General features: G+C 48.1%; 1 protein-coding gene across 2 annotated transcripts in view; it reads right to left on the bottom strand.

Moving 5' to 3' along the window:
• Window positions 1-264: 264 nt before the first annotated feature.
• erbb2 (erb-b2 receptor tyrosine kinase 2) overlaps window positions 265-14361 on the bottom strand; it is a 31029-nt gene continuing 16932 nt past the window's right edge. For both annotated transcript variants that reach the window (XM_080021187.1, XM_080021188.1), the window contains exons 11-27: window positions 11980-12070; window positions 11644-11846; window positions 11295-11424; window positions 11091-11181; window positions 8790-8941; window positions 8392-8439; window positions 8058-8196; window positions 7540-7662; window positions 7295-7393; window positions 7014-7199; window positions 6745-6900; window positions 6453-6528; window positions 6198-6344; window positions 5705-5802; window positions 2193-2372; window positions 1788-2058; window positions 265-662 (exon numbers count right to left, since the gene is read on the bottom strand). In XM_080021187.1, the coding sequence (XP_079877313.1) occupies window positions 268-662; window positions 1788-2058; window positions 2193-2372; window positions 5705-5802; window positions 6198-6344; window positions 6453-6528; window positions 6745-6900; window positions 7014-7199; window positions 7295-7393; window positions 7540-7662; window positions 8058-8196; window positions 8392-8439; window positions 8790-8941; window positions 11091-11181; window positions 11295-11424; window positions 11644-11846; window positions 11980-12070 (2585 nt within the window). In that variant the 3' untranslated portion in view covers window positions 265-267. The remainder of the gene's footprint in view (window positions 663-1787; window positions 2059-2192; window positions 2373-5704; window positions 5803-6197; window positions 6345-6452; window positions 6529-6744; window positions 6901-7013; window positions 7200-7294; window positions 7394-7539; window positions 7663-8057; window positions 8197-8391; window positions 8440-8789; window positions 8942-11090; window positions 11182-11294; window positions 11425-11643; window positions 11847-11979; window positions 12071-14361) is intronic.

Genomic DNA, 14361 nt, shown 5'->3' with positions numbered 1-14361 from the left:
GTTCTGTTACCGACTTTTACTGACTGTTCTGTTACAGACTGTTCTGTTACTGACTGTTACTGTTCTGTTACCGACTTTTACTGACTGTTCTGTTACTGACCGTTACCGACTGGTCTTCCTTCTCTGAACCGTCTTGATTCCTCAGGATCAAGTTGATGAAGCAGTGATTGATCAGCTCCACGCAACAGGAAGTAGATTCTGTCCAGAAACCACACCCACTTCATTCATTCATTAAGCCCCCCCCACCCCCCACCCTCAGGTGTTCCTTCAAGCTTCCTCTTGTCCCAGGTATTCTGGGTTTTCAGCGGACGGGGTCCTGAAGCCATTGGCCGCCCGCTCTCTCCCACAATGCCCCTCTCTGGTCTGGGTCTGGCTCAGCAGGTCTAGGTAGTAGGGGTTGTCGAAGGCCCCAGACCCCAGAGGTACCAGGTACTCTGGGCTCTCCGCCTCGGGGCCGGGCCCCAGAGGGACCAGGTACTCTGGGCTCTCCGCCTCGGGGCCGGGCCCCAGAGGGACCAGGTACTCTGGGTTTTCAATGCTATGGCTAGGCACCAGGGGCCTGGGGGGGCCTGCTTGACCCCTGGGGGCCTGGCGAGGAAGCGTGCTGGGCCGCTCGTACACCAGGGGCCCCAGGGGGTCCCGGACCTCCTGGTTGACGTACTCTGAAAAACAGCCAAGAGAAAAACAAGTTTACTGGAACCAGAGCGTTACTGGGAGGATTCAACCGAACAGGATGGGGCACACTGGGCCTGAGTGGTCTGTACTGACTGTTCTGTCTGTGCTGACTGTACTTTCTTGTTGTCAGCCTCTGCAGTCCAATCACCTTGTGACGTCCACTTCATTAACCCCGAAACTGGATGATGCTTCTGCCTAGCAACACGCAGAGCGACACAGCGCAGGGGCTTCTGGGTAATTGTAAGTCGCAGAGGAGCTGACGCCAGCACCTCAACAACGCGTTGCACTGTCCCTGCGCGTCAAAACAAGACCTCTACACCCTAATTACCTCTACACCCTAATCAACTCTACACCCTTGCTAACTCTACACCTTAACCACCTCTACACCCAAACCACCACTACACCACCTCTTCACCCTAACCACCTCTACACCACCTCTACACCCTAACGACCACTACACCCTAACCACCACTACACCCTAACCACCACTACACAACCTCTACACCCTAACCACCACTACACCCTAACCACCACTACACAACCTCTACACCCTAACCACCTCTACACCCTGTCTGTTGAATTATTTCAGTCTGGATTCAGACTAAAGTGGTTCATGATCTTTTATTAGCATGGACACCGACACCTCCTCAGTCGTGCTATTACTCCACCTCAGTGCTGCATTTGATACTGTTGACCACAACCTCGGCTCGCTTTGCACCAGCAAATAGACTCTCATACTGTTTAGCTTTGACATGACATTATACAGAAGTACAATATCCTATGATTTGTCATGTTATACTATCATTGTTGCCCACTCAGCATCCATTGCAGCCTGGTCATCCTGGAAGGGGGATTCCTCCTTCTGTGCCCCCCCCCCCCCCCCCCCCCAAGGGTTTTCTGGGAGTATTTCAGTTCAGACCAGGGGATGTCGTTGATTCCTATGTGAAATGTATGTTGGTGGTGAAACTCTTTGAGACTGTGTTGTGATTAAGGGCTATACAAATAAACCTAACTTGACTAACTTATACCCTAACGACCTCTACACCCTAATGAACTCTACACTTTAACGACCTCTCGTCCTAATTTAATCGTATCTGAGTGAGTGGGCTCACCTGGTCCGGTGGGGGGGCGTCTGGGGAGTGAGTGATGAAGGTGCTGAGGATGTTGGTCACCATGGTTACCGCTGAACTCGTCTGAATCCAGGAAGACGGAGTCTGACTGCCCACCCACAGAGGGGCCCTGGGGGGTCCAGGGCCCGTTGGAGGTGCCGGTGCCCCTTAGAGGCAGGGAGGGGTACTGATCCCGAGCCAGAATGCTAAGTGATGAGTACAAATTCCGCCCAGAGGAGGAGAAAGTCTCCGCCTCCATACCCTGCTCTGTACTCTAGAGAGAGAGAGGGAGGGAGGGGGAGAAATAAACAGAGTGAGAAACAGACAAGTAAGCAGATAGACAGAGTGACATTCATACAGAGACAGATTAACAGACAGATAAACAGACATGCAGACAGACGGATATACCCTGTAGGAATGGTGTCTGGAGGATCCGTCTCCCTGCGTCCGGGGGAACAGTGAGACAGGTTGAGGGACCAGATACTCTTCAGCATCCAGAAGGTCGGACATGTCTCCGCCCTCCTCCGCCAGAAGCATCCGGAAGAAATGACTGTCCACCGGGCTGGACATACTCATCTGCTCTTCATTCTGAGGGAGGGAAAGGGAAAGCGTGGGGGAGGGAGGGAGAGATGCTCAGCTAAGTTGGTCTCTGCAGCCTAGGATCCATGCCTCTGATCAGAAACCTGTTTGAAACATAAGGATGAATAATCCAGATGCTGTTGTGGCAGTTCTGCCTGCCACACACCACCCGAGTGGCTTTTTCAGGGCCCTCTGACACAGAAACACAGGCAGAGATATGGAAAACAGTTTATTGTAGAGGGTGGCAAGACATAACAAGCCGGGAGCAGATGGAACATTGTCATGACAGAGGCTCCTCCAGTGTGCGTGGGGATGAGTGATTTACCTATTGCTCATTGATTGTTCTGACGGGCAACAGGCGTACAGCCACCATGATCCCGGGCCCAATTACTTAGACCAAAGACAGGTGTGGCTGCTTAAACCACACAAGCCCCCACTGATGATGTATTCTACATGGCTTAGAGTGATCCAGTTCTACTACTGCTCTACTATCCACTGTTTATTTGTTGATGTATCAATAAACATGAAAAAAAAGTTTAAAAAAGGTGTTTTTTTCCTCCAATATTCACAAGACTGGTGCAAATAGGTGGGAAAAGCCTGCTGGCTCTCAGCTTGTGCAAGAAGGATAATGACTTTAGGTGGGAGAAAACTTTCCCTCTTTTAAAATATATATATATATATATATATATATATATATATATATATATATATATATATATATATATATATATATATCTCGCCACCTCTTGGAAAGGAAAGGTGGAAAGGTAGAAGTGTTATCAGCCATGTCAAAGAATCAAACCTAAGATCATGTGGCATAATATAGAAAACAGAAGCATTGGTGTAAAATACAGAGAGCAATGAAAGAGACCTGCAGGACAGGAGGCGTGCGGGTGATTCAGGTTCGACTTGCCTAAAGGACTCGCACCTGCAACCCCGCAATTTTAACTGCATGTCAACAGCACACATTGAACACTGGGGTTTTCCAGGGTGGCCGGTCGCTGGCGGTTTGGTGTGTGGGCGTGGTTGGCCGGGGGGGGCGGTCGGGTGGGCTGGAGTCCTGATGGCTTAGGATGTGCTGCGACCTGGCGGGGCTGCGGAGAGCGCCGCCCGGTGCCATCCAGGGCCCCTGGGGGGGACTGCTTGCCGTTTAGGGTGTGGGTTGGGGTGTGGGGAGCGGCTGTTGGCCTTTTTCTTCTGCTGTGCAGCTTCTCTGCAGCGGGCGCCCCGGGTGCTGGGGATGGTGGAGGGCCTGTCTATCTGGCTGCCTGCTGGCATCAGCGGGGAGGTGGGGGGGTAACATCGAGGTGCCCCAAGCTGAGCACACTCTGCTACGTGTATGGGCACTTGGCATTCACAACGTGTAGGGCATCTGGTCAGCTGCGGTGGGGCGGGCCTCCCCCTTGCACGGGGCGTGGGTGGGCATGGGAGTCCTGGGCGGGGAGAGGGCCCGGGCAGGGTGTTGGTCTGTCGCCCTGTCGCCGTGGGGCCGGGATCCGGGCCTGCGGTCCATGCAGCTGCCAGGATGATGGAGAGTGATGGCTCTGCCCCTTTTGAGCTGGCGGTGCTGGCTAGTGAACTAGAAGCGTCACTAGCCAGCTCGGTTGGGCTGCTACCGTCTTCGTCTTCTTCAGTAATAAAAGTAGTTTTACATTATTTTTTGGTGGCTGGTTTGGAGTTGGGGTGTTTCCACTTGATAAATGGTTTCCCAGAGTTGCTCATATATACTTTTGATGGCACAAGTGCAACTTATTATTTATTTTTAGCTAGGATTCGGTGTAGCCTCTCAGAAAAGAGTCTACTCCATGTGGTGCTCACTAGTGCCCCTGCAGCTTGTGCGTTCTAATCATTTAAAGCATGACTCAGTAGTATGAAATATTTTACAATATGTCCACTTGATTTGTCGACTTGAAGGCTCGACGGAGCAGATTTTATGTCCATGAATTCCGTACCGCTGAAGCAGTAACATTGAATCAGCGGCGGTCACGCTGTTTTGGTTGGGCCTGCTTGTCCCCACCCCAAGCCCTTGACGTAGGCGGTTCTTGGTTCCAGTCCAGCAAGCTGTGCCGCTCTGGAACCAATTTTCTGGTTCTTGAGCTGGTTCTTTTGCATTCCAAACGCGGAGACCTGGTTCGAGATTAGGCACCGGCTCAGAACCGGCCCCTGAAATGCCTTGGTGGAAAAGGTGTGAAAGTGATCGAACTCTAAATGACTCAGTGATCCAGCTCTACGTGGCTCATGGTGATCCAGCTCGACGTGGCTCATAGCGAGAGGCAAGGATTCCTAAACAGGATTGTGAACGAGCTCCGTGAGTCGTGAGGAACCACCCCTGGATTTTGTTCGTGAATGAAGATCGCATATCCAGAGTTAAGCATGCGCATCAGCCTGTGAGAATTCCATTCAACACTCAGAACCTACACCTCTGTCTCATTCACCCCAAGTTAGACCGACCGAATCAAACGAACCAAGAGTATTTTCATCGAGTCACTTGTAAAGAGTCTAATCTCGAGAAAAAAAAAACAAAAAAAAAAACTAGTCTAACTTTTCATCACTACAAAAACTATTAATAATATGCCAGTGTTAAATGTATAGTACAGAAAGTGAGCGAGCACATTGTGATTGGTTCAGAAGACAGTGGGTGGGGCTACAGGGTGGACTTTCCAGTGGACGATGTTTGGCCATGTTTAGTTTGAACCAATGGTCCAGTTTCTGTTCATATGACTGCATATGAAATATGACTTGTCTTGTATAACGGACCGATATACACTCACTAAACACGCACATCACATTCGGGTTAAGGCAATATTCTGAATATTACAACTGTCATGTAAACACCCTACCCTGCTTATCTTCGAAATAAAGCACAACCCGATGAACAGACCTGATTTCTCCTCATTAAATTTGTTGTAAACACCTTTACCAGGATATGATGGGCATACCCCCCCTTACATTAGTGCAGGATTTATTATTCAGAGGTAACGATAGATAAGAATAGATAAAAATTCCAGTTTTTACTAAATAATGTCCCAGAGCAATGGAGCCGTTTCTTAGTTATGTTTACTTTTTTTGTTTCCTACAAGTAGGACACTAATGAAAATAAATAAATCTAAACCTAAAACAAAAAACACAGAGGAATACTGGCGCAGTCTGGAGGAAACAAAACTCCCCTCCAATATTCTGAGTTAGGATTGTGTTTTTCCTTAACCCAACTAGTGAGTATTGAGTGCATGTGACCGCCCTGACTGACGCACGGGCCACATTGAGCAGGGACACACACACACACACACACACACACACACACACACCCACACACACACACACACACACACACACACACACACCTGGATGACCACGAAGTGGGGAGAGTTCCGGGCCATGTTGCTGAACTCTTGGATCAGATCTCTGAACCGGGGCCTGGAGTCTGGTTCAATCATCCAGCCTGCGAACAATAAGTCAGTCATTCAGCGGTCATCAATCAACCAATAAATCACATCCATTCATCCCCCCACCACTATCAACCATTAACCATCCAACCATAGAACCATTTCAACATCCAACCACATCTATTGTTACACTAATCTCTGTCGCAATGTAGCTGAATGTTATTCTCCCTTGTAAGTCGCTTTGGATAAAAGCGTCTGCCAAATGACTAAATGTAATGTAAATGTATCCACCCAACCAACCACCAACCTTTCAACTATCAACCATCCCACCATCCAACCATTAACTACCCAATCATCCCACTACAGAACCACCCATCCTTCCAACCACTAACCATTAACCTCCCAACCATCCCAGAACATCTCATTCACAAGCAGTAGAAGGAGGTCCTACATTTCACCATGATCATGTAGACATCCATGGTGCAGATCAGGGGCTGGGGGAGCCTATCGCCGCCCTCCAGGAGCTCCGGGATGTCCCGCGCCGGGATCAGGTCGTAGGGTTTGGCCCCGAAGGTCATCAGCTCCCACACCGTCACGCCTGGAGACACCAACAGAGCAATGGTGGAGAGAAGGTCCACGTGGAAACAGTTTAACTTCCAATGAAAACCAGAGAAACTATAAGTACAGATGGAGGACAGCGACTGACCGTAACTCCACACATCGCTCTGATGCGTGAACTTCCTGTGGAGGATCGACTCCAGGGCCATCCACTTGATTGGCACCTGAGAAGAACCGTCAATCAATACTAGTATGTACTGTCAGCACACACACTACATGTACTACAGATAAGCATTGTGTTATGAAATGCATCAGATCGGTACTCTCTAAACTGAGCAGTGAAGTTTGGAGCACAACTTCACGATGACTGAAGATCAAGTCAGTAGAGGAAGTCAGAGTCCAGTACACTTCCCAGTCCTCTGCAGTACACTGTGCAATACCTTGCCTCCGTCAGCGTGGTACTCTGTTTCGTCGATGTCCAACAAGCGAGCCAGACCGAAGTCAGTGATCTTGACGTGGTTGGGGTTCTTCACCAGAACGTTCCGAGCGGCCAGATCCCTGTGGACCAGACGCACGTCCTCCAGATAGCTCATCCCCTGAGTACACACACACACAGAGGTACAAATTTATATGTACAAAGTATACAGACACATGTCATTGAGTATATGTACAGTATATACATATATTTCAGTATCCACCCCCTTTGTACCTTGGCAATCTGGACACACCAGTTGAGCAGGAACTGGGACCCGAGACGGTCCCGGTTCTCCCGGACGTAGTCCAGCAGGCAGCCGTACGGCATCAGCTGAGTGACCAGCTGCACTGTGGAGGTCAGACAGATCCCCAGCAGGCGGCACACGTAGGGGCTGGCCACACCCGCCATCACATAGGCCTCCTGGAATTATGATCAACTCATCTATTTAACGGATCTAGTTGTATTGTATTTGGTTAGTGGTGGTCTGGTTGTGGCAGTTTGTCTCCTTGACTCACGTCCAGAATCTCCTTGTTGGCCTTTGGTGAAGTGTTTTCCCGTAAGACCTTGATGGCCACTGGGATCTTCACATTCTCTCCGTCAGGAGCCCAAACTCCCTGTAACAAACAATAGGAGCGTCAGGGGCGGGGCCAAAGAACACAAAGGGTTCACAATATGTTCACTGATCTTCTGAAGGGTTCCTGGTTTTCCTTGCACACATTTAACTCCCTGAACATGGTATCATGCGAACACTAAGCCACACCTTGTAGACTGTACCGAAGGCCCCTGAGCCCAGGACCCGGACCTTCTTCAGCTCTGTCTCCTTCAGGATCCTCATCTGGGCCTGGTTGGGCAAAGCCCCGCTGGGAGTCAGAGGCTCCACCAGCTGCGACCACCATGGAAGATGAAATAAGATACGATTTTTTTAATTCCCAGGGAGAATATCAGGAACTTGCACTGGAAACTATTTCAAGGTCTTAATTTACAGCATGCCAGTTTTGAGTCCAGAACTTTTGTACTTTGAACTTTGTACTTTAGAACTTTTTGTACTATGGTAGTATTACTAATACTGCACAGTAATAGTACTGTGGTACACAGGTAAAGCTTCATGATTGACCGTATTCCTGCTAGAATAAAAAAAAAAAATCAGGTTTCAATCCTAGTGTCTAGGATTGAACCTCTACATACTCGTGTACTACAGTACTACTTGTCAAGTACTACTGTCCAGTAGTACTGTCAGTAGTCCAGTAGTACTGTTCACCATTCCCCTCAGTGCTCTACCTCATGCTCCTGAAGAATTCTCCTCTTGGTCTCCTTCCTCCTAACCCTCTGCTTCCTCCTCAGGTAGAAGAGAAGCAGCGCCACAAGGAGCACGAAGAGGACCACGCCACCCAGCGCCACGGCAACTGAGGTGGCGGGACTACACACACACACACACACACACACACACACACACACACACACACACACACACACACACACACACACACACACACACACACACACACACACACACACACACACACACACACACACACACACACACACACTTTATTTATTTTTATTTTTTTATAGAAGGCAGATTGTTCAATGGCTCCTTGTCTCAGCATCTCACCCGGTCTTGGAGTGGATGGGACATCCTCTCTCATCCACCTGAGTGCAGCTGCAACACACACACATACACACACACACACACACACACACACACACACACTAGTGAGACAAGAGTGTGCACATTGTGTACATTTACATTTAGTCATTGATCAGACGCTTTTATCTAAAGCAACTTACAATTATTCAAACACCGATAGAGCCATCAGGAACAATGAGGGGTTAAGTGTCTTGCTCAAGGACACTACAGCATGCTAGCAGGAGGAGCCTGGGATCCAACCAGCAACCTTTAGATGACTAGACCACCAGCTCTACTTCCTGAGCTACCATCCCTTTTGAGTTGGACAGTGTGTGTATAATCTGTAAGCAGTGTGTATAGTATGTACACGGTTTAATTCTCACAGAGTGCAGTTGCTCCTGCAGGACACACAGCGTCCTGCAGTGTCGCTGAACTTCCATACAGTGTGCTGCTCCTCCTTCACCCCGCTGGGGCAGCGCTGCACACACACACCTTCATCCTGCACATGGGCACAGTGCGAGCAGGCATCTGCTCCCTGCACACACACACACACACACACACACACACACACACACACACACACACACACACACACACACACACACACACACACACACACACACACACACACACACACACACACACACACACACACACACACCTTACTGATGTTATTGATCTCACTGATGTTATTGATAGTACTGATCTTGTTGATAGTACCGATCTTATTTATAGTACCGATCTTGATGATATTACCGATCTTATTGATAGTACCCATCTTATTGATAGTACCCATCTTATTGATAGTACCCATCTTATTGATAGTACCCATCTTATTGATAGTATTGATCTTATTGATATTACCGATCTTATTGATATTACCGATCTTATTGATAGTACCGATCTTGTTGATATTACCGATCTTATTGATAGTACTGATCTTATTCCTCTTTCCCACTGCACCACCATGGTAACACCCGCTAACAATCAGCCTTTGTCACCAGTGGGAAAGGAAAAACTCAGTCCTGGTCAAATGATCCTACAATAGACCCGGTTTTAATGGGCTCCAGCTCCGATGGGCTCTGATTTAAACAGGACCCTACGTCGACCTGCTCGTTTTGGCCCCTTTACCTGCGCCATGCCACGCGCGTTGAAGTTCCAGACGCTGGCGCACAAATACACAGGAATATCTGTGAATCATTCCATCGTTTCATATCCATTTAGAATCCAAAATCAAAAGCACAAGTTGGGGGAGCCTTTCCATTAACCGGTATTTGCCAGTTTTTGACCGGTAAAAATCTGTTAAAGTCCGACATATTTAAATCTCTCCGGTCATAATGTCCGGAGAAAATAATCCCTGCTGGTGCTGGTGGATCATTTTGATGAAAAAAAAAAAAAATCGCAAATTGCAAGGAAGCCAATCAGTTTGAACGATCTAAAGCTGATCTTTCACCTCTGACCTATCACGTTTGTGGATATAGAACTGAGCTCCGCCCCCTCCCCTGTGGACAGGTTGTGTTTGTAAACACAGTAAACACACGGAGCATAGACAGAGCCGCAGCGTCTACAACTCTGAGGAGAAACAGAAAGATGATGTGTCGTTGGGTCACAAACATCTATGGTTTGGGTCAGAACTTAAATATCCAAAATAACACCAAAGCAGACGATAAATATTCATTGTGTAAAATATGTCGACAGGACGTCTCGACGAAGACGGTCAACACCACAAACTTTATTATTTATTTCGATCTACTTGCCATTTATTTTGTTTTCAATTTTATAAAAATGTTATTTTCATGAAATGTTAATTAAAGCATTTGCACTGGTTACTTATTGTTCATGAATGGAAATTATTTTATTTCTAGTTGTTATATTCGTAATTCTTATTTATTTTATTTATTATTATTTTATTTTTATTTTATGGCGTTAACGGATGGAACTTATTTTATTTTAAATATTCAATAAAAAACATTATACATCTACATGCCTTGATGATGTAATTCTCTCCTTAACAATTGTTTTTAAGCTCAATAAACACAGATAAAATTTGACCGGAATCTCTCTCATTTGTCCGGGGCGTTGAAATCTTCCAGGACATGTTGACTGGCACCAATTTTTTCTAACAGAAATTCTGCTGTGGGGACAACAGCGTAGAACCCCCACACTCCCTGCCGGTCCCCGCTCCCTGCCGCCGAAGGACCAGCAGCGTGGGGCATCCCTGCACCACGCTGCTTCTACTGTCGTGTTGGGTTGTTCATGAACAATCTGATTCCTTTGAACGGCTCAAAATACTTTTTTTCAAGTTTTACAGTTTTATCCCTTTGGTTGTTTAAGTTTCTGTCTCCTCTACGGTTTTGCTCTCCACCCTGGAACCATGGCACACCCCTTTTCCGGCGGGTTCATGTCGTCAAACATGACACGCCAGAAAAAAAAAGGTATTTCTGCTGGCAATGGGAAAGGGGTCAATCTCCTATATATATCAGATTGATGGTTAACCTGCTCATTTTGGTGTGTAGTATTTATTTACTGTGTGTAGTATTTATTTTTTTTTGTAGTATTTATATTTATTTACTACTATTTATGTGTAGTACAAAGTATTTATCTGAACTTACTGATCGTATTGACTTTATTGATATTACTAATCACATTGATAGTATTGATCTTATAGATGTTATAAATCTTACCGGGCCGTAGCAGGAGGCGGAGCCGTTCATATGTCTACATTCTGAGTGACAGGAAACACACTCCCTCCCCTTAGTGAACTCACGCACCGACCTGCAGGAACAGGAAGTGACAACACAGAGTTCAGAGCTGAGCACTAGGTCCAAGCCCAAGGGGGCGCTGGAGCCACCCTGTCTCCTCATAGCAACTGACTGTACGCCCCTTACCCCTCAAGCAGGTGGCAGCTCTCCACACACTCTGGTCCTCGCTGGAAGGTCTTACAGGAAACACACTGTGAGGGTCCCGGACCCCAGCACCCATCCTCACAGAGCGGGTGGCACAACTGGCCCTGCTCAACTGTGACACACACACACACACACACACACACACACACACACACACACACAGACACACACAGACACACACAGACACACACAGACACAGACACACACAGACACACACAGACACACACACACACACACACACACATACAGGAAATCCATTCTGGGATCAAGCTAATAGGTCTTCTAGTGTAGCCACGCTAGCCTAGCTAAGCTGGTCCTGAGGGGGTCCTACCACACAGGCGGTGGTCCTGGTTCGAGCTGAGGATGTGGTTGTAGCCTGGGTGGGGATGCAGAAGCCTCTCCCAGGGCAATGTGGCGCTGTAGCACAGCTGGCTGTTGTTGTGGAGCAGAACCAGACCTCCAGAGATGCTACGCAGAGAACGGAGGCCCAGAGACAGGATGTGGAGGTTCTGCAGGCCGAGCGAGAAGACACCCCTGAGAGAGAGAAGGGGTGGAGCGGGGCAGACAGACAGCTGAAAGATACAGACTGGTGGATAGACAGACAGACAGACAGATGGACAGACTAAAAGACAGACAGGTAGAAAGACAGACAGGTGCAGGCTCTTACTTGTACAGCATCCTTCCTCGAATCACCTTGAGGTTCTGGAACACGCTCAGGTCAGTCATGTTGTCCGGCCATGCCTCGATGTACAGGAAGCCTGCAGGAGGTGGGAGGGAGGAGAAAGGAGATAGGAGGAATGAGGTAAGACCACCGTCCAACCATAATCCTGGTACCTGGTGTTACAGCCCTACGTTGCCTTGTGTTACAGTCCTACAGTACATGATGTTACAGCCCTATGATTCTAGGCATAACAGTCCTCCAACACTTGGTGTTACAGCTCTACAGTATCTGTGTTACAGCCTGATGTTACAGCCATACTGTAGAAGTGGTACAGCCAAATGATGCCTGGTGTTTCAGCCTCATAGTACCTAGTCGTACAGCCCTATGGTGGTACCTGGTGTTACAGCCCTACGGTACAAGTGCTACAGCCAAATGGTAACTGGTGTTACAGCCCAATGGTACCTGGTGTTACAGCCCAATGGTACCTGGTGTTACAGCCCGATGGTACCTGGTGTTACAGCCAAATGGTACCTGGTTTTACAGCCATCCGGTACCTAGTGTTACAGCCATCTGGTACCTGGTGTTAGTCCTATTGTACCCAGTATTACAGCCCTATGGTACCTGGTGTTACCACCCTATGGTACCTGGTGTTACAGCCCTATGGTTCTTGGTGTCACAGGCTTATGGTACCTGGTGTTACCGTCCTATGGTACCTGGTGTTACAGCCCTATGGTGGTACCTGGTGTTACAGCCCTATGGTACAAGTGGTTCAGCTAAATGGTATCTGGTGTTACCGTCCTATGGTACCTGGTGTTACAGCCCTATGGTTCTTGGTGTCACAGGCTTATGGTACCTGGTGTTACAGCCCTATGGTGGTACCTGGTGTTACAGCCCTATGGTACAAGTGTTTCAGCTAAATGGTATCTGGTGTTACAGCCCGATGGTACCTGGTGTTACAGCCAAATGGTACCTGGTGTTACAGCCCGATGGTACCTGGTGTTACAGCCAAATGGTACCTGGTGTTACAGCCAAATGGTAACTGGTGTTACAGCCAAATGGTAACTGGTGTTACAGCCCTATGGTACAAGTGTTTCAGCCAAATGGTACCTGGTGTTACAGCCCTATGGTACAAGTGTTTCAGCTAAATGGTATCTGGTGTTACATCCAAATAGTACCTGGTGTTACAGCCATCTGGTACCTGGTGTTACAGCCAAATGGTACCTGGTGTTACAGCCATCTGGTACCTGGTGTTAGTCCTATTGTACCAGGTATTACAGCCCTATGGTACCTGGTGTTACCGCCCTATGGTACCTGGTGTTACCGCCCTATGGTACCTGGTGTTACCGCCCTATGGTACCTGGTGTTACCGCCCTATGGTACCTGGTATCACAGTCCTATGGTATTTGGTGTCACAGCCTTATGGTTCTTGGTGTCACAGCCTTATGGTACCTGGTGTTACCGTCCTATGGTACCTGGTGTCACAGGCCTATGGTTCTTGGGGTCACAGGCTTATGGTACCTGGTGTTACAGCCCTATGGTGGTACCTGGTGTTACAGCCCTATGGTACAAGTGTTTCAGCTAAATGGTATCTGGTGTTACATCCAAATAGTACCTGGTGTTACATCCAAATGGTACCTGGTGTTACAGCCAAATGGTACCTGGTGTTACAGCCAAATGGTACCTGGTGTTACAGCCAAATGGTACCTGGTGTTACAGCCAAATGGTAACTGGTGTTACAGCCATCTGGTACCTGGTGTTACAGCCATCTGGTACCTGGTGTTACAGCCATCTGGTACCTGGTGTTAGTCCTATTGTACCCAGTATTACAGCCCTATGGTACCTGGTGTTACAGCCCTATGGTACCTGGTGTTACCGCCCTATGGTACCTGGTGTTACAACCCTATGGTACCTGGTATCACAACCCTATGGTATTTGGTGTCACAGCCTTATGGTTCTTGGTGTCACAGCCTTATGGTACCTGGTGTTACCGCCCCATGGTGGTACAGCCCTATGGTGGTACAGCCCTATGGTACCTGGTGTTACTGCCCTATGGTATGTGGTGTTACAGCCATATGGTATGTGGTGTTTACTGTCTTATGGTACCTGGTGTTACAGCCCTATGGTACTTGGTGTCACAGCCTTATGGTACCTGGTGTTACAGCCCTACGGTAGTTGGTGTTACCGCCATACTTCACAATTGTTACAGCCAAATGATAGCTGGTGTTACAGCCCTATGGCGGTACCTGGTGTTACAGCCCTAGGGTACAAGTGTTACAGCCAAATGGTACCTGGTGTTACCGCCCCATGGTGGTACAGCCCTATGGTACCTGGTGTTACAACCCTATGGTACCTGGTATCACAGCCCTATGGTATTTGGTGTCACAGCCT

The sequence above is a fragment of the Zeus faber genome (genome assembly GCF_960531495.2).
Source record: "Zeus faber genome assembly, chromosome: 20".
NCBI classification, from domain to species: domain Eukaryota; kingdom Metazoa; phylum Chordata; class Actinopteri; order Zeiformes; family Zeidae; genus Zeus; species Zeus faber.
Note: the sequence above shows the minus strand (reverse complement) of the source record. Positions and strands in the feature narration are given on the sequence as shown.